The sequence below is a fragment of the Takifugu rubripes genome, chromosome 12 (genome assembly GCF_901000725.2).
Source record: "Takifugu rubripes chromosome 12, fTakRub1.2, whole genome shotgun sequence".
Taxonomy (NCBI): domain Eukaryota; kingdom Metazoa; phylum Chordata; class Actinopteri; order Tetraodontiformes; family Tetraodontidae; genus Takifugu; species Takifugu rubripes.
The window spans coordinates 1,272,621-1,288,749 of record NC_042296.1 but is presented as its reverse complement, the minus strand read 5'-3'; the positions used below and the strand labels follow the sequence as shown (position 1 = coordinate 1,288,749).

General features: G+C 43.3%; 3 protein-coding genes across 5 annotated transcripts; 1 reads left to right on the top strand and 2 right to left on the bottom strand.

The window, feature by feature from the left end:
- Positions 1-731: 731 nt before the first annotated feature.
- On the bottom strand, positions 732-8,571 carry smarcc1b (SWI/SNF related BAF chromatin remodeling complex subunit C1b). Its single transcript, XM_011608870.2, has 27 exons — positions 8,330-8,571; positions 7,934-8,053; positions 7,712-7,797; positions 7,550-7,631; positions 7,371-7,463; positions 7,142-7,211; positions 6,986-7,055; positions 6,825-6,900; positions 6,408-6,533; positions 6,234-6,313; positions 6,026-6,132; positions 5,873-5,932; positions 5,717-5,745; positions 5,497-5,612; positions 5,353-5,424; positions 5,148-5,261; positions 4,861-5,014; positions 4,626-4,736; positions 4,081-4,140; positions 2,765-3,023; positions 2,560-2,678; positions 2,388-2,475; positions 2,184-2,317; positions 1,804-1,938; positions 1,573-1,705; positions 1,254-1,358; positions 732-1,163 (listed from the first exon to the last, which is right to left on the bottom strand). Exons 1-27 carry the CDS (start codon positions 8,495-8,497, stop codon positions 1,114-1,116), a joined length of 2,817 nt encoding a protein of 938 aa, XP_011607172.1. The 5' UTR covers positions 8,498-8,571; the 3' UTR covers positions 732-1,113.
- A 145-nt stretch (positions 8,572-8,716) lies between these two features.
- aste1b (asteroid homolog 1b) lies at positions 8,717-12,095 on the top strand. 2 transcript variants are annotated; one of them, XM_011608869.2, is made up of 7 exons: positions 8,717-8,836; positions 9,016-9,265; positions 9,426-9,692; positions 9,786-10,699; positions 10,781-11,012; positions 11,101-11,293; positions 11,429-12,095. In XM_011608869.2, the coding sequence occupies exons 2-7, from the start codon at positions 9,028-9,030 to the stop codon at positions 11,763-11,765; spliced, it is 2,181 nt and encodes a 726-aa protein (XP_011607171.2). In that variant the 5' UTR covers positions 8,717-8,836; positions 9,016-9,027; the 3' UTR covers positions 11,766-12,095. The 2 variants fall into 2 exon arrangements, with proteins under 2 accessions (XP_011607171.2, XP_011607170.2); XM_011608868.2 differs by having other exon boundaries at positions 8,833-8,861.
- Positions 12,096-16,128, bottom strand: klhl7 (kelch-like family member 7). Of its 2 annotated transcripts, XM_003968865.3 has the most exons (12): positions 15,707-16,128; positions 15,495-15,597; positions 15,277-15,370; positions 15,007-15,131; positions 14,695-14,870; positions 14,436-14,610; positions 13,991-14,133; positions 13,535-13,775; positions 13,224-13,425; positions 13,046-13,143; positions 12,788-12,971; positions 12,096-12,695 (listed from the first exon to the last, which is right to left on the bottom strand). In XM_003968865.3, the coding sequence occupies exons 1-12, from the start codon at positions 15,836-15,838 to the stop codon at positions 12,530-12,532; spliced, it is 1,839 nt and encodes a 612-aa protein (XP_003968914.1). In that variant the 5' UTR covers positions 15,839-16,128; the 3' UTR covers positions 12,096-12,529. The 2 variants fall into 2 exon arrangements, with proteins under 2 accessions (XP_003968914.1, XP_029701064.1); XM_029845204.1 differs by lacking the exons at positions 15,007-15,131; positions 15,277-15,370; positions 15,495-15,597.
- Between the last annotated feature and the right edge of the window lies 1 nt (position 16,129).

Below are 16,129 nucleotides of genomic sequence, written 5' to 3'. Positions count from 1 at the left end.
GCAGGGCTGAACAGATGGGTCTCACCGCGATCCAGCATGGGAGAATAGCGCACCTGAGTGGACGCCAAGGTCCGTGCATGCGCGCCTTCGTGCACGTGGTGCGTCGGGACAAGCGTTTGTTTGTTCATCCTGCTCCTGTGTGGAACAGTGAGGGGTGAACAGGTTGCGCAAATCCCCTCCTGAGCACTGCTTTTTCTGTGCAGGCCTATGAGGGTGTGTCCAGCATATTAACACACACACACACACACACACACACACACACACTTTATATTAAGATATTAGATATTAGGGGTCCGGTGTTTTGTTGCCATCCAGCCAAATGCAGCTAACATTGCTAATGTTTAGGTCTAGAAGTAAATTACAACTGTTTCTGGGTAACGTTTAATCCATCCTTCCGAATATTTCTGTGCAACCCAAGACACAAGACAATTTGAAGACAAGGGTTTCTATGAATTGGAAAGAAAAAATGCCACTCGTTAATTACAAATTATGTGAAGCCACCATATCCACCCTCACTTTAGGTGGAGGTTGGGGTGTCTAATCCTAATAGGGATAGTAGCATAGTTGTAAATAGCAGTTTTGCAGATGTCATATTTCAAATTTATTTTTTTAATCATCACTTTTTAAAGCAGATCCCAGCTTAAATCCAATATTATTCAGAACTGCAATATTCGAGTTCTGAGGATTTTCCACTCATTCCATTCATCTGCAAAAAAAACTCAATACACATCTTAAAACAACATTGTTTACTTGCAGGAATTTACCTGAAATAATCGATCCAGTAAAAACAAATAAATACAAAGGAACCTTGGTATGACCTAAATACACAGGTTTACTGCTAATAAAGCCAGCACTCTTTTTAAGTACGAGAATCAGAAGTGAACAGAAAAAAAGCCGCTACGGGTGTAACTTGAAAATCTCAACTCGGCTGTTACCAACGCGATGCAATGAAACATCTATCGAGTTTCATATGAAACAGCTTTAATGAAATCCCAACATTTAACTGATGCTGCTGGTCGAAAACTGCCCGTGTGAGTCTGAATCTGCAAATGCTGATGATGAACGGGTTTACAGTGGTGGTCTGGTCTGTGTTCGTCTGCTTTTTTGGACCCTTCAGCTGTGACTGGAGGCCGGCGCCTGTCCTGGTGCTGCCCCGTCAGGGTCTGACAGTAACAGGAGGAATAAGGATTACTGGAAGAACAGATGAGACTTGTGAAGACAAATTTCTATTTTATTTGGTAATGAATACTCACACATGCCATTGGGAGCCCCTGGGTGCCTTGTGGCCATCGGCTGGGCAGTTCCTCCTCCAGGCATCATCCGGTTAGATACGGCCTGGCCTGAAGGATCAGGAAGAGCTAAAATGAATAGAGAATTCTGCAAATTCAAAATTTACCACCAAATTAAATGGCCAGACAGTGATGCATATTGAGTAAATCTACTAGATGACATCACTCGTGGCATCAATGCAGTTCACTGTGTTAATCTAAGTTCAGGATGTTTCCGTTCCGTCTAATATCACTTAAAAAGCAACTAATTTCTGACATTTTGTCCTGTGTGTTATTGTCAGACCTGACTGTTGTGGTGTAAATCCTGGCTGCCCCTGCTGCTCCCTTTGCTGGCGGACCTTCATCTCTGCCTGTTTCAGCTGCTCCGTGTGGAATGTGTGTCTTTCTGTCAGGAGCTGCTGCCGCTGCTGCTCGAGCTACATGATGCACACACACAGTTATTAAACTTATATCTACTATTAAATCAATAACAGCAATAAGAAAAATAGCTCTCGGATGTCCAACGCTCACTCACCGCCTCTTTTTCACGGTCCATGATTGTCTCCAGCTCCTCAAAGTGGCGCAGCTTTATCTCCAGCTTCTTCATCTGTGTTTCCACCAGCAAAGCCACAAGAGATTTGATCTTCCTCTCTTCTACTGCCGCCAAATGCTACAGAAGAGAGAAAAAGGAAAAAGTGGCTAAAATGAGCACATAACGCAGTTTAAAAACAGTGGTAGGTGGTTTATCTTAGCCTTTAATAGGGTTTGATTTGTAAATGTGGGGCTGGGTTGAAAAACAAAACTATTTTTGAGCCTTTGGTATCAATGCTACACTAATTTTGCTGTAGTCCAGCAGAGAACACAGATGGTATATCAAATGTCACACCACATTTATTGTGACAGGGTGGTCTTTACCTTAGCCTTTGTGGCTGCAGAGGCCAGAGCGGCTGCGGCTGCCGTGGCAACAGTTCCTTCCACCAGCTCTAGCTCCATGACTCTCTCATCTTGCTCCCTCTCCTGCACCAGGTGGTCAAAACCATCTCCCCTTCCTGAGGCAAAGAGGAAAGGCTTTAGTCTAACAAATGTGTGTAAATACATATTCTAAATAGATTTACTGACCTTCCCTATCCTCTGCAAGCATATTTTCAGCATTTTCCCTTTTGACATGTTGCCCCTGGACTTGAGCGCCATCTCCCCTCAAATGTCCCTGTATCGAATCCACACACACTCAGAACAAGACGCATAAACCACAAAAAGTCACACCTTTCTTATATTCAGACTGATGCATCACCTGGTGGGAGGAGGAGTTGGTCTCGGTTGTATCTGCCTCTATGGATTCTGTCTGGTCTGGCTTGTTGGACATTTCAGAAATCTTACCCACCGATTCTTCTTGTGTGTTTGAAAACTCCTCTGAAGGCAAAGACATTAAATAGATTTATGCTTTTGGAAACACAGCATAAAATACGTTACATGCGAATTCCTCATCGTCTTCTCACCTAATGCGGCCTTAGCTGCCGATGATGCCACCCGAGGGTCTACAACTGATGCGAGGAAAGCCACAGTGCTCATGACAGGATTTTCTGATTGGCTAAAAGGCACAGGTTGGTATGCCAGTGGTCCGAGGGAGGCCGAGGAGTCTTCTAGGTAAGGGTCTTCTATTGGAAGGCGGAGAAAGTGCAGGATGCATTCGTCTTGTGCTCTTGAGCCCACGTGCTCGGACACTTTGTTCCAGTCATCTCTGTAAACCTCTAAAGCCTAAAAAGCAATAGCACAAGCGACAGTGAGTAGAATTGTGGCAAACATGGATAATTGGTCATAGAAAACCAGTTGATCCAAAATGCTGCAGCCAGAGTTCTGACAGGTATTGACAAAAGAGATCACGTAACTCCTGTACTGGCGTCTCTTCATTGGCTGCCCGTTAAATTTAGAATAATTTTTAAGATTCTTCTTCTGACCTACAAGGTCCTCAGAGGCCTAGCTCCATCCTACCTGGAGGAGCTAGTGATACCTTATCAGCCCAATAGACCGCTCCACTCTCAGAATGCTGGTCTACTTGTGGTTCCCAGAGTTTCTAGGAGTAGAATGGGGGGCCGAGCATTTAGCTACCAGCCCCCCTGCTATGGAACCAGCTCCCTGTCCAGGTATGGGAGGCTGACTCCATCTCTACTTTTAAGATCAAACTTAAAACCTACGTCTTTGAAAAAGCTTATTGTCACTAATTCCGTAGTCCCAGTTATTATCATAGACAGACAAATAATCACTTAGGGGGTCGTCTAATCATTAGGTTAACATCTTAGTTATGCTGCTATAGGCCAAGGCTGCTGGGGTCCAGAAACATTATCACCTGATCACCAGGCTGCTGGCACCCCGCTGGGTCATGGCTGCCCCTCCTCTCCTCTCTGTATTCATCAACAGGTCTAGCCGCCTTTATAGCTGACCCTGATGACCCACTCTACTCTTACACCAGCAGTTTATTAAAATTAATGTATTTAATTGATCTCTGCCTAGTCCGTCTTCTACCTGCCCTCCTCCCTTCTCCTTCCCCTTCTCCTCTCCCTCTACCCAGCCGGCCATCAGCAGGAGGGTCCCCCTACATGAGCCTGGTCCTGCTCAAGGTTTCTTCCTGTTAAAGGGGAGTTTTTCCACTCTTGCTTGTTAGGGGTCAGGCCCTGGGATTCTGGAAAGCGCCTAGAAACTATTTTGATTGTAACAGAAGCTATATAAATAAAGATTGATTGATTGATTGAAAACTAATTGAAATATCATCTCCTCCTAAAGGATCCGATCTAGCATCCCAGGTTATTGGGCTTACTTCTAGTAGTAATAGTGTTTCCTGCTCCGTCCATTCTCGTCCAGCATTCGCTCCTTTAGTCTGTAAGATGACAATAAAGCAATTTTTTTTTTAAAAAAATAAAAAAATCAGAAGCATTTGAAATATCATCTTCTTAACCGCTTTATCACTTTTGGGGTCACGGTGAAGGTACACAATGGGCAAAGGCAGGGTCCACCCCTGGATGAGTTGCCAATTCATTGCAGGGCCCTATATGAGCACTTATGGGTTGGTACCTTGCAAAAGGGTACTTTGGCAGTGCTCTGAAGGTGTTCCTGCACCTTCTCCTACTACCAGAACACCTTCCATGTGTGTACAGGGGCTTGAACTGAGAACCCTCTGCTTCTCAGCCCAGTTCCTAACAGACTGAGCTACCACCACCACTTAAATGACTTGTATAAAATATTAGAACTTCAAGATAGTAAAGTAGAATTAGAACTGGGAGAAACAGTGATAAGACACAGATAAATAAAAGGTTATGTGCATATTCACACACAAAACAACAATATAGATTGTTATTGTGAGACCTTTGGGTGTTTTTTGGTGTAGATATCAGGGCGCAGGCCAAAGTTCTGGCAATCAGAAGGTTTTTCTCTGCTCTTTTCAGGGAAAAATAGCATGTGCTGTGAGGCAGACACCTACAGGTGAGAGATAGAAATCAGCAAAGTTGCAGAAGAGGTAATTCCATTTTTTTTTTTTTTTTTTTTTTTTTTTTAAAAAAGGAGCACCCTGCATCTACCTTCATGCATTGGTGCGATTTACCTGCAAGGGTTTGTGTTGAAGGGGGGCCAGGCCACTTGGTGTGTCAACTAGGACGTTGAAGTGAGGGGTGGGTGGTGGTCCCATGGGGAGAGGTCTGCTCTCTGCATCCACTTGGTAATTAATCAAACCCCACTGCTCCAGAAACGCATGAACCCTTAAAACAAATAATACAAATATGTGCCAGTGTCATCTCCAGAAATCTGTCTCCACTGAGGAAATTATAGAAATGCATTTAAAGGTAATACTGCAAAGACATTGTGTTGGAGAAACACAGCAAGAGCTTTTACCTAATTATAGCGCACACGTCCCCGGTAAGGTTACGTCTGCACGATGTTGAGCTGAGATATTCCTGTGGGTTCAGCCGGTACGTGTCGATCATAAAGTTACGATATGCCAGGTAGCTGCAGTGGGAAGGCAACACCATGTTTTCAACACCCACCAGTTCTTTTCATATTATGTGAAGTTTAAAATGTATAAGCCAGATTTACTCACACTTCTGGAGATTTGGACTTGTTCTTGCTATTAAAGAATTCAGGCAATGCACGTTTCTCTATAGAGTGAATGCTGGAATAGAGAAAACTACATTTGTGAAAAATATCAAAAGCATAATTGACTTGAATTTGCATATGAATGTACCTATTGTTATTAAACCAAGATGTGTAACTTGGTATTATGACATGATGGGTTTGTTCTGTGATGCTGTCTTCTCCCTCTGACAAGCGAGGCAAATCTCCTCTCCCCTCCTCATCTTCCTGGACAAATGTTCATCCAAACTGATTTTAATATCACTGAAACAAAACTGATAGAGTCTAATAACATCCCCTTCCAGTTTGGATAGCCGTAAAGAAGATCCTACCCTTCCTGGGAAATCATCCTCCTGTTCATCTGCAGAAATGAAGTGTGAGAAAAGTATGAACAAAGTGCAAACACGCACAAAACGGCACCCATGTATTGATGTTTTAAACAGAAAGGTATAGCAGGTTTAAGATAACCTGTAGATCTGGGAACTTACCCAGGTCAGCCATGATCCCTCCTCTGACTGGAGTATTTTCACTGTCTTTCTTTAAGTTAACTACAGGAGATGGAGATACAAAAAAGGTTGAAAGCACACAGCTATTTTAACAAATCCTGAAAACAGATATATATTTTCTCAAATATATTGTACCAATTTTGGGTAATATAACCTCCTCCATGTTTGGAACAGGGGTAGGATCCTCCATATCTTTAGTCAGGTCCTCTTCTTGCTCTTCCTCCGGTTGTCCACGCTTTCTCCTGTGCAAATACACACAAAAAAACAGTAATATTACAACACAAGCTGACAAAAGGCTGAACAAAAATTACAACCTTCTGTGTCCTAAAGTGTTGTTGCATACCCCTTCTTTCCTTTCTTCCTACTTTCAGAGGAGGGAGAGGGAGAGCGTCTTCTCTTTTTGATGGGGGTCGACTTGGTGTCCTGTCATTGAAGAAAGTGAACGAAAATAGATTAAATTGAAACTAAAATTGAAAGCCCCATAGCTCAAAGACATGAATGCAGCCCTAAGACACACCTGCTCATCTCGGAGGTTAATGCGCTGGCGAAGGTTGACCGGAATACTCCTCTCATTTACACAATAGTCTTCCTCGTTCATCCACTCATTGAAGACATCTGTGTCCAAAACCCAGCCAGCATGGACCTGAAGCATGAATCACACCATCAAAATGAGTCTGTGTCTGGAGGCAGTTATTCTCATGAAGTTAAGCATCCAAATAATAATCAACTGCATCAGGTCATCAAGTGTTAGCAGAGTTTAGCAGATAGATACAAGCTTTGAATAAAGCTATTCTGGAACACACACACACACACACACACACACACACACACACACACACACACACACACACGCACACACACACACACAATCCTTATAGACTATATTTAGTTAAACAAACATTTTCTAATCTAGAAATATTAATAAATTACTTACCCGCCATGGCTTTTCTATAAGTGGGAGCTCTTCAACTTTTCCTTCAACGTCAGTTGAAGGCAACCAGCAGTCATAACTATTGCAAAGGAACAGACAGCGAGTAAATATTCTGACCATGCATGAGTATGTGTGTGTTGAGTATCTAGGTTGTTGGGTATTACCTGTCAGGGTGCATGCCCCAGTGTACCAAAACGTGTTTGTCTTTCTGGATGACTGGACGCATCCAATTGTCTGAAAATAAGACGTATCAAACACATTCTATCACATTAACTACCAGGCATTTACAAGTTAACCATTCAGACTTAAATTTAACTGACCGTCACTTGTAGAAGCAGTTAAGGGGTAAACATGATGGCTGGCTTGCATCCTGTCCTCTGTGACTGTACCCTGTGGAAGCAGAAACTGTGACCCAACAGCACTGACAACAAGCTGCATCAGCTACATTGTGTTTGTATTTATACTTTAGAGTAAACTCTAAAACCCTTTCATCCAACCCGGACTGCTTATTTGCCCTATCTGGTCATTTTTTACTTTACAGCATATTACCTGGTGCTTAACGATGATGGTGGTAAGTTTGTTAGCCAGCTCATGATCCAGCATATTATCCAGATATACAACAGGTTGTGACATACAGTTGTTCTGTAGACACACAAAGCGTGAGTAAGAGAAAATCAATGGACTGAATTAGGCTTGTCTTGGTGTCTATTGGTTTCTTTATGCAAGACCTGGATCAGCGCTCGTTCAATTGCACCAAACATCTCAACATTCCTTTCAGTTCTGGATGGATTTTGCAGGTCAAATCTTCGCCTGTTAGGTAAGATGAATAAAATGGGGGTTATTAAGGATATTGCACTGAAAGGTAACCGTGTTTACATCCAGCAACTTACCATCCTTGTTCGGCCTTGAACTTGTGGGCTGTTCCGAGGATGTGACAGAGTCCACCTCCTGGCCGCAAGTCCAGAAAACAGTGTACCTGGATCATAGCATCATGGGGTTAGGCTACTGCTCTACTGTAATATCATACTAGGTTCCAATTACAAAAATCATAGTAATTCCTGATGGTGGAGATCCCAGCTACATGTACATATTACGAAGACAGAGAAACTCACAGGCAGTTTTGTGAGCGCAGGATCGGCAGCTTGTCTGCCAAAGGCATCCTCTTGGAATTGAAGGAGCTGCAGGGACACTGTGGCGAGAGCCTGGCATGATGGGGGATCCACCAGGACATACTGACAACACACGAAAAAATATGTTAGGATCTTAACTCATCGCACAATGATGCAACGTACGAGCAACCGATTCAATCCAGGAATCTGAACAATTGCCGTTCACTATTTTAAATGAGGACTGGGTTAAATTAATGCTGCACCCGAATATTTAACCTTACAAATTTTGATGGAGAGTTTAAAAGCAGAATGATCCATCACCGAAGATCCGTTTACAGTATGATCCACTGGACCTGTTAGCAGGGGCGGGTGCTAGTTAGTTAGCTTCTGATTAGTTACCTTTTTGTAGTGCTTTCCAATCCACTGTCGCACCACTTCCAGCTGTGTTAAAGTATCTGGACTCTCCCAGTACCAAGCTGACGGACTACCGTCTTTTCTATACTGTGTGGGAGTTCCGGTGTTGACTTGGCCTGTTCCAGGAAACCCAAAATTTGAGCACCCCGACATTGTGGCTATAATAATAACAGATTAATTTCAAACGGGTGAACGATACTGGCTAGCAGTTGCTAGCGTCGAGATTCTCGCTTTCTCTCGCGATACAACGAATGTTGGTATTGCTTCAACATAAGTTGTACATTCGAAAAAATGTTCAATTATCTACATTTACTTTCATTTTTACCCCTTTTATTTTAAATATAATTATATTAATTACCATTATTAATTTTTGGAAAGTCTGTCGAATATCCAGTGCAATTCAGAATTATTTTCTTTTTTAGAAATTAGCTTTTACTGTGAAGTTTAGGGTCAAAACAAGGAAATGATATTTCCGGAAAAAGTAAACAGAAAGTAAGTGACATCTCTCTTTGTAACGGTTCGTAACTCATGTATTTTTTGAGTTTATTCAGAAAAAATATGTTCTCAACCTATTTTAAAATGTACTCATTAAGATGAATTAGGTTGATTCGTCAAACTTGACGCACTGCAGCCGTTTGTCACTTATTACTGCAAGTCTGTATTTTTTTTAGACATTATTGTACATGGGGGTCCACGGTCTGACCACCTATGTGGACGGGAACAAAAACTTCCTCCAGGATGTGAAGTTTCGGAACAGTCGTCTTATTATTGACGGCTGCAGTCTCTACTTCCGGCTCTACTTTAGCCACTGTTTGGACCAGCAGTATGGAGGGGATTATTATGACTTTTACGTCCTGCTCTCCCAGTTTCTTTCTGCACTTGAAGCTTGCAATATCCAGCCATATGTAGTACTGGATGGAGGTAAGGACATGAAATTAATGACATTTTAATTAGATTTAGCTTAATAAATTAGTATATTGTAAAGTTTAAAAAAAAAATTAAAATCAATGTTGAATATGTGATTTTTCATTTCCCCCTTACAATCATAAGAAAATGAGTTTTACTTTGTTGTGGTTTGAAGGGATTGACCCTAGTGATAAGAAGTTTTCCACCATACGTCAGCGTCTTCAGTCCAAGATAAAGGAGGCCGACAACCTTTCTCATGGCCGCAGAGGGTCCGTTCTTCCCATCCTCACAAGAGATTTGTTCATCCAAGTCCTCGGTCAGAGAGGAATCCCCCTGTTCCAGTGCCCATTTGAGGCTGACAAAGAAATTGCTTGTCTGGCCCATCAGTGGAATTGCCCAGTTTTGAGTAATGACAGTGACTTTTATATCTTCGACCTCCCAGGTGTGGGAAGCAACAAGATTTTTTTTCTTTGTAAATGTAAACATCGATCCAAATATTATAATGAATAATGGGAATATGCTTGTTTTATTATAGGCGGATACATGCCACTCCATTTTTTCCAGTGGACCAACCTCAATGGTAAAGCCTCTCATCGCTACATCTCAGCTCGGTGCTACACCACTGCTGGATTGTGTCGGTGGTTTGGTGGAATGAACAAGATGTTGTTACCCTTATGTGCTGTACTGAGTGGTAATGACTATGGTGCGCCTAAAGGTGTTGAAAATTTCCTGCAGCTATTGGATGAAAATGCAAGGAAAGACAGGGGTAAGGGCATCCCACGCATTGAATCTGTCCTCGTGTGGTTGTCCTCATTTCCAAATCCAAAAGAGGCACTGGAAGAAGTGAGCAGGTTGATGAAGAATGAAGTCAACAGTCAATATCTCAAATCAGAGCTGTGGGCAGCTATGCAGGAATACTGCATCCCTCCTCATAGCCCTTTGGCCCTGTGGTTCTCTGAAAGTAGAGTCGTTCCGAGTGACTGGATTCATAATTTGCCTGCTTGTTTTTCTCAGGAAGGACCACAGGGACTATTATCCCCAATGGTGGTAGATGCTGTGGTGATGAACAGGGTGATACTCATCCCACAAGTGGAGAACAGCAAGCTAGCCAGTAGCCACAATTGTGCCAGAGTCTTGCGTCAGGCTGTTTATGGGATTTTACTGCTTAGAAGGCACGAAACACAAGGTATCAGCCAGGGCACTAGAGGTTCAACAGGAAGAGGGGGAAGGGGAAGCAGTCGTGGTCGTGGAGGCAGAGGTCAGGGAACTAGTGTGTCAACACAGCCGGGTGTAAATGCAGGAGCAAGTGCTGCTCCCATGCAGGTAGCTCAAGGTGCAAGTGTCCCCGTGTGTGTGGAAGAGTATGACCGAATGGATCTGAACTTAAAGAAAAACCAAGTAGAAGCACAAGTGCCCAAAAGCCCTGTGCACTTGGATACTCTCAACCAGGTAGACAACAATATCAACAAAACAATTACCAGTTTGGAAAACTTAAAGTGAGTCATTTTCTCATCTTTTTTTTCCATCTAGGCTTCTGTGGCAGTTCGCCTTTGTGTCTTGTTAGAAGTCTTGGGGATTAAAGAGTCTGATTTGGCTCCTGTTCCTGTGCACCTGAGACTGGCTGTAGCTGTGACAGGCTTCTGGCTGCGGGAGGCCAGACCAACTCCGTCACAGGTCCATCTGCAGGCTTTAGTGCTTGGCCTGGTGTATGGAGAGCTGTCCTGGACGACTCAGACTGGGGCTGCCCCACGTCAACATACCAGTTAGTTGCATTGTATCTGTTTTCACTGTTTCAAGGACTTAAGGGTGATCTAAGATCTGAAATACAATGTTTCCATGTGTCGTCGCAGCTCCGCCAATGAACTTGCCTGCAGAACGCAACGTTTTGATAGGGCTGAATCGACTACGTTTAAGACAATGGGACAGACAGGGTTTGGATGTTGGAGTGGCCCACAGCTTAAGCCAGTGGCAAGCCTGCCTCTGGAGTGCGCTGTGTCTCAATCAGGTGTTGCTGCTGCCGACACTTGAACCCCGCCTACCATGGCAAGTTATTGGGATAATTCAAGGAGTAGGAATGCACACTTGTGTTTTTGGCTATTAAATGAAATGTGAAAACCTTTCACAACGTATATATATTCAATTCACATTTTACTGTGAAATCCGCTCCCTTTGCTACAGGTTGTTCAGCGGGACTTTGGTACATGGCCTCGTCAGATATCTGAAAGCCGGCCAAGTTGCTGAGTCTCTCCTTCCTGGAGGCACTCTGTCAGCCCAACTATACTCCTCCCTGCTGGCGGCGGTTAAGAAGTGCAGCTCGAAAATTCCACAACATTCATCAGCAGGACAGAGGGGCAAGAGAGGCCGACAGCGTGGCAGTCGGGGAAGAGGAAGAGGCGGACGTGGGAGAGGAGCAAGAGGAACAAGAGGAGCATGCAGAGGCCGTGGAGCTATTAGGGAACTCGATAACATGTTTGCAGCTTTGATGAGTGATGATGAGTTTGATGATGGCTGGTGAGGAGGAAGTGGGAATAGTTGATTTCGATACAAAGCACCTTCTTGGGACCAAATGATGTCATTCCAGTGTTTCAGAAAACACATTCAGGGAATGCTGCAAACAGCAATTATTCAGAGGATAATGTTTACCGCAAGCAGAAATGTATTATTGTATTGCACTGTTTCTTTTAATTGATGCAACTGTTGCCATGACAGATGTATATCTATGTAAACATATACTCAATGTCATTAGAGATGCATTATCTTATAAACTTGTACAATGATGATGTCTTAATACATAGTGCTGAATTAATTTTTTTCGTATATTCAAATTAAATCAAATCCATTTTAATTGATTTTTTGGATTTTTATTAACACATGTAAACATGAACATAAAGTTGACTAATTTCCTAGAAAGACACAAAACTTCTTCCAGTATATGATCACAATACAACATTGAACCATTTTAAAATATATCATTAATACACCATGTAATGGCAAAAGAGATGACACCCAAGTCTTTCTAAAACCAAACTTGATCAAACCAAACAGTAAAATATGCATTTTAAACATTAAATAAAAGACTCTTCCATCTAAAAAAAACATGGGCAGACTCCAATTGGCACTTAAATTACATATGAATGTCAAATTCTTGTAAAATATGATGCTGGACCTATGTTTGCTGCTTGAATGCACACCTGATTCATTACAAGTTCAGCCTGATGTGAATCACCTGTGTAGGCTCGACAAACGTTGCACCGACCATTCCTGCATTTTCATCTCGCCCTATGAGGAGGACGAGGTTGCCGGGGGCGACATTGCAGCAGACCCTGAGTGCGACTGAGAGTCTATGAGGTCCATGTCTTCATCTTCGTTGACTCCACACGTGTCAACCACACAGATCAGGCAGCTGGTCACGGGAAACGCGCGCACCTTGTTGCAGGTGACCCACCTAAACACAGAGAGAGAATTCCCCAAACGTTCAGGAAGATTTAGGAATTCTGATTAAATAGAGTCTTTTTGACGTGTGTGCGCTCTCTTTACCTGTCTGTGTCACTGTGGTACTCTAAGACGTTTCCTAGCCGTCCTACACCTTGGAACCCTGCCAGCACATAAATGACATCACCAACTGCTGCACACTTCACCGTCACGCCTCGCCAAGGCATGGCTGCAGTGGTCCGCCACTCGTTGATGGCGATATCATAATATTCCACAGAATCCAGTCCACCTGGAAAAAAGATGACGTTGTATTATAGTACAAACTTGGGTAGTGTTATTACATGGTTGAGGAATGCACTGTACCAATTGCTCCCTGTCCTCCAACAGCATAAATTCTGTTGTTGACCACAACCAGACCATGGTTCTTTCTGGCCTCTCTCATCCCGCATAGTTCCCTCCATCTGAGCACAGACAGACATTTATCCCACTTTCTTAGCTGTGAGGTGATTTATTTTGGTTTTTTAACAAGGCTCCGACTCACTGCTGTGTGCTGGGGTCGTAAACTTCACAGTTGTTGAGAACTCTGCCTGACACGTTGTTGCCCACTGTTCCTCCACAGACATAGATGAGCCCGTTGGCCTCCACTGAGCCGTGGCTGCAGCGAGCCATCAGCATGCTGGGTTTGACCTGCCAAGACTCGGTTCTTGTATCGTAGCACTCGAAAAGGTCCAGAGCAGAGCTGCCTGCAGAAACACATATAGAAACATCATGATCAAATGCTTTTCAGACAGAATTCAATCCCATAATCAAGTGCGATGTGAAAAATTCCACCTTCTACACTCATGTACTCACCTACTTCTGACCCCCCAGATGTGTAGATCTTGCCCTGGGCAGCGCAGGCTGCTAAGCTGTCACGAGGTGTGGGTGGACCCAGTTTGGAGTACCAGCTGTCCTTTAAGACATTGTAGCAATCCATGCGCTTGATAGGGAAGAGCTGTGAACCCCCGAGGATGTAGACGACATTGTCCCAGAAGACGGCTGTGGCATCTCGGCGCTTCTCAAACGGGCAGCGAATATCTGTCCAACTGGATTCCTTCAGGGATAAACAACATAAAGACGTTTCTGTATAGTAAACTGCACCTAAGCCCTCATCTGATTAGCATAGATGTAATGGACAGAGACTCTGTAAAGCCCAAGGGCTCCTTTCAACTGAAGGGAACATTTTTGTATTACCGGTACTATTACGTATAACAGTTATTGGCCAATAGCAACAGCCTCCATGGGAATCTGATTTTACACATAGAATACCTTTGGGTTGAAGTAACGGCAGGACTGAGGCTGAGAGCCTCCAAACAGCGCAATGCGATAGTCGTGCTTTTTGCGTCGTGGCCGGCTGCTCTCTCCCAGGTCCTCCCGATCCTCCAGGGACAGCAGGTGGTAGCGCATCCCACCTGGTGCAAAAGGACAAGCCGCTTAATATCACAAATGTGATGAGGGCATATTGGCCTGTAGAATTTACCATTTCACTCATGTTAAGGTCATTTGGCTTTCTCATGTAATCAAAATTACATGAGATAATATGGACAAATAATTAAAAGCACAAGAGCTTTGCCTGAGTTTGGCTTAATTACCACACATTCAGATTTTTCATGACCGTTTACCTGAACAAAAATACACTAGATATTCCGTATTTCTTTTACAGTATAATTTAGTATAAGTTAGACGTTGTGCGTTTCTGTTACTTCTTACTCACTAATGACCATCTTGAGGCACTGCGGGTTGTCCTGTATAAGAGGCTCGGCTTGCACTGTCTTTGAAAGGAAAGTTTTAGAGACCAATGGGAAGCGAACACATCCCAAAACCTCCACGATGTACTGCTGTCGGTTACACACGTCGTACTTCAGCCAGCGCACTGCTGCATCGTAAATCTACAGACAAATACAAGAGTGGGAGAAGAGAACGCCAGTTAAACTTGCCTGTATTTTGCTTTATCTAAACACTGCGATGCAGACCTGGGCTTCAGCACGGACAGTAAGTTTGTCCTGGTGCAGTATATATGTGAGTTGTGTGACATCCAGCTGCAGGAACTCATCTAGCTTGTACACTTCTGTGAAATGGAGCTGGATGAAATCTTCCACGGCAGCCTTTAACTCTGGACAGTCCATGCACTCTGCCAGAGCAGAAATGCCTAGAAGGGGATACAAAAAAATACAGATGTTACACCATTTCCATATCTGACTATTTTATTATAAAATTAAACATCATAAAATGCCTTGAGGTTAGCATCCCAGGGCTTGTTTAGGAGATTAGACTTGTGTTGTTACCAAGACAGTTTGTTGCGTCAATCTGTCCTTTGAGAAATTCCACACACATCTTCTTTACAGGCTCAATCTGGTACTGGTTTGCTGCATCAAGCAGTGACTGAACGTTGCTGCTGTTCACAGAGATTCTATTTTGCACACAGAATTTATCATCAGACAGATTTCTAAACATAAATTTATCACAGGGCAAACAGAAACATGATCCTCTTTAATATGCCCAGCAGTGCATGATTTAATATCTACATTCTTACATATTATGATTTAGATTTCTACCTGGCTGTGTAAATAAATTCAATCAACAGTGCAATAATCTCTGGCTCGGCATTCCTGAGCTCTACTTCAGGGGACATTGACTCCATCATTCGGGCTGTGGTGGACAAAGAAGAGAAAGATGCTAAACACTGTATCAAAACAGCAGGATTGACCATTTCACCCTGCTTTGATCACTGATATTATGATCAAGTCAAACCAATGATTGTGTGCAAACCTACTGGTGAACATGAGGCTGAAAAAGTGGCTGGCCGCAGCCAACACTACTCTGTGTGCTGGAAAGTGTTTCCCCTGAACCACCAGGGTCACGTCACAGAGAGTGCCCTGAGGAGAAAGTGCTCAAAATCACAACCACTGTCGCCACGCACATCCTGCGGTTTGGTATTCTCTCTCTCTCTTTCTCTCTCTCTCTCACACACACACACACACACACCTGCTTCCTTAGGTTGTTCATAACTCCCATGATGCTGGAAAGCTGTTTGTACTCCTCTTTGCTGACACATTTCCTCTCGCTCTTCTTCTTGGAGCATGGTGCCTTTTCTGCCGGTGAGGCCACCCCGGTCATGTTATCAGGATTATTCCAAACTGTTCACTCAAACTGGACTGCAGCGCTTTAATCAGTCGCGCCCCTTTGTTATTAAACCGGGCGCTTTTAACCTTGATTTATTGTGATTTATTAAATAAAATATACAGGTTTGACAAAAATACAAATGGGGAAAACACCCTTTGTTAATCCAGAAACATTTACTGTTGGGTGTTGAAATGGAAAGATCTCAAGTTATATGTTTTTAGCCTCCATATACGCTAGCTGTGCAGTTTTCTTCTTCTTCTACGGATTCAGCTGATGGTACGCTCG

Coding starts and splice junctions, on each gene's coding strand:
- klhl7 (XM_003968865.3), bottom strand. CDS start 15,838: ATGACCGGGGTGGCCTCACCGGCAGAAAAGGCACCATGCTCCAAGAAG. Junction 15,132..15,276: donor GAATTTATTTACACAGCCAG/GTAGAAATCTAA, acceptor TGTGCAAAATAG/AATCTCTGTGAACAGCAGCA. Junction 12,696..12,787: donor TACCACAGTGACACAGACAG/GTAAAGAGAGCG, acceptor CTCTGTGTTTAG/GTGGGTCACCTGCAACAAGG.
- smarcc1b (XM_011608870.2), bottom strand. CDS start 8,497: ATGTCGGGGTGCTCAAATTTTGGGTTTCCTGGAACAGGCCAAGTCAAC. Junction 7,798..7,933: donor CTGCGCTCACAAAACTGCCT/GTGAGTTTCTCT, acceptor GCTATGATCCAG/GTACACTGTTTTCTGGACTT. Junction 5,933..6,025: donor GGTTATATTACCCAAAATTG/GTACAATATATT, acceptor CATCTCCTGTAG/TTAACTTAAAGAAAGACAGT.
- aste1b (XM_011608869.2), top strand. CDS start 9,028: ATGGGGGTCCACGGTCTGACCACCTATGTGGACGGGAACAAAAACTTC. Junction 10,700..10,780: donor ACTTGGATACTCTCAACCAG/GTAGACAACAAT, acceptor TTTTCCATCTAG/GCTTCTGTGGCAGTTCGCCT. Junction 11,013..11,100: donor TGCCCCACGTCAACATACCA/GTTAGTTGCATT, acceptor GTGTCGTCGCAG/CTCCGCCAATGAACTTGCCT.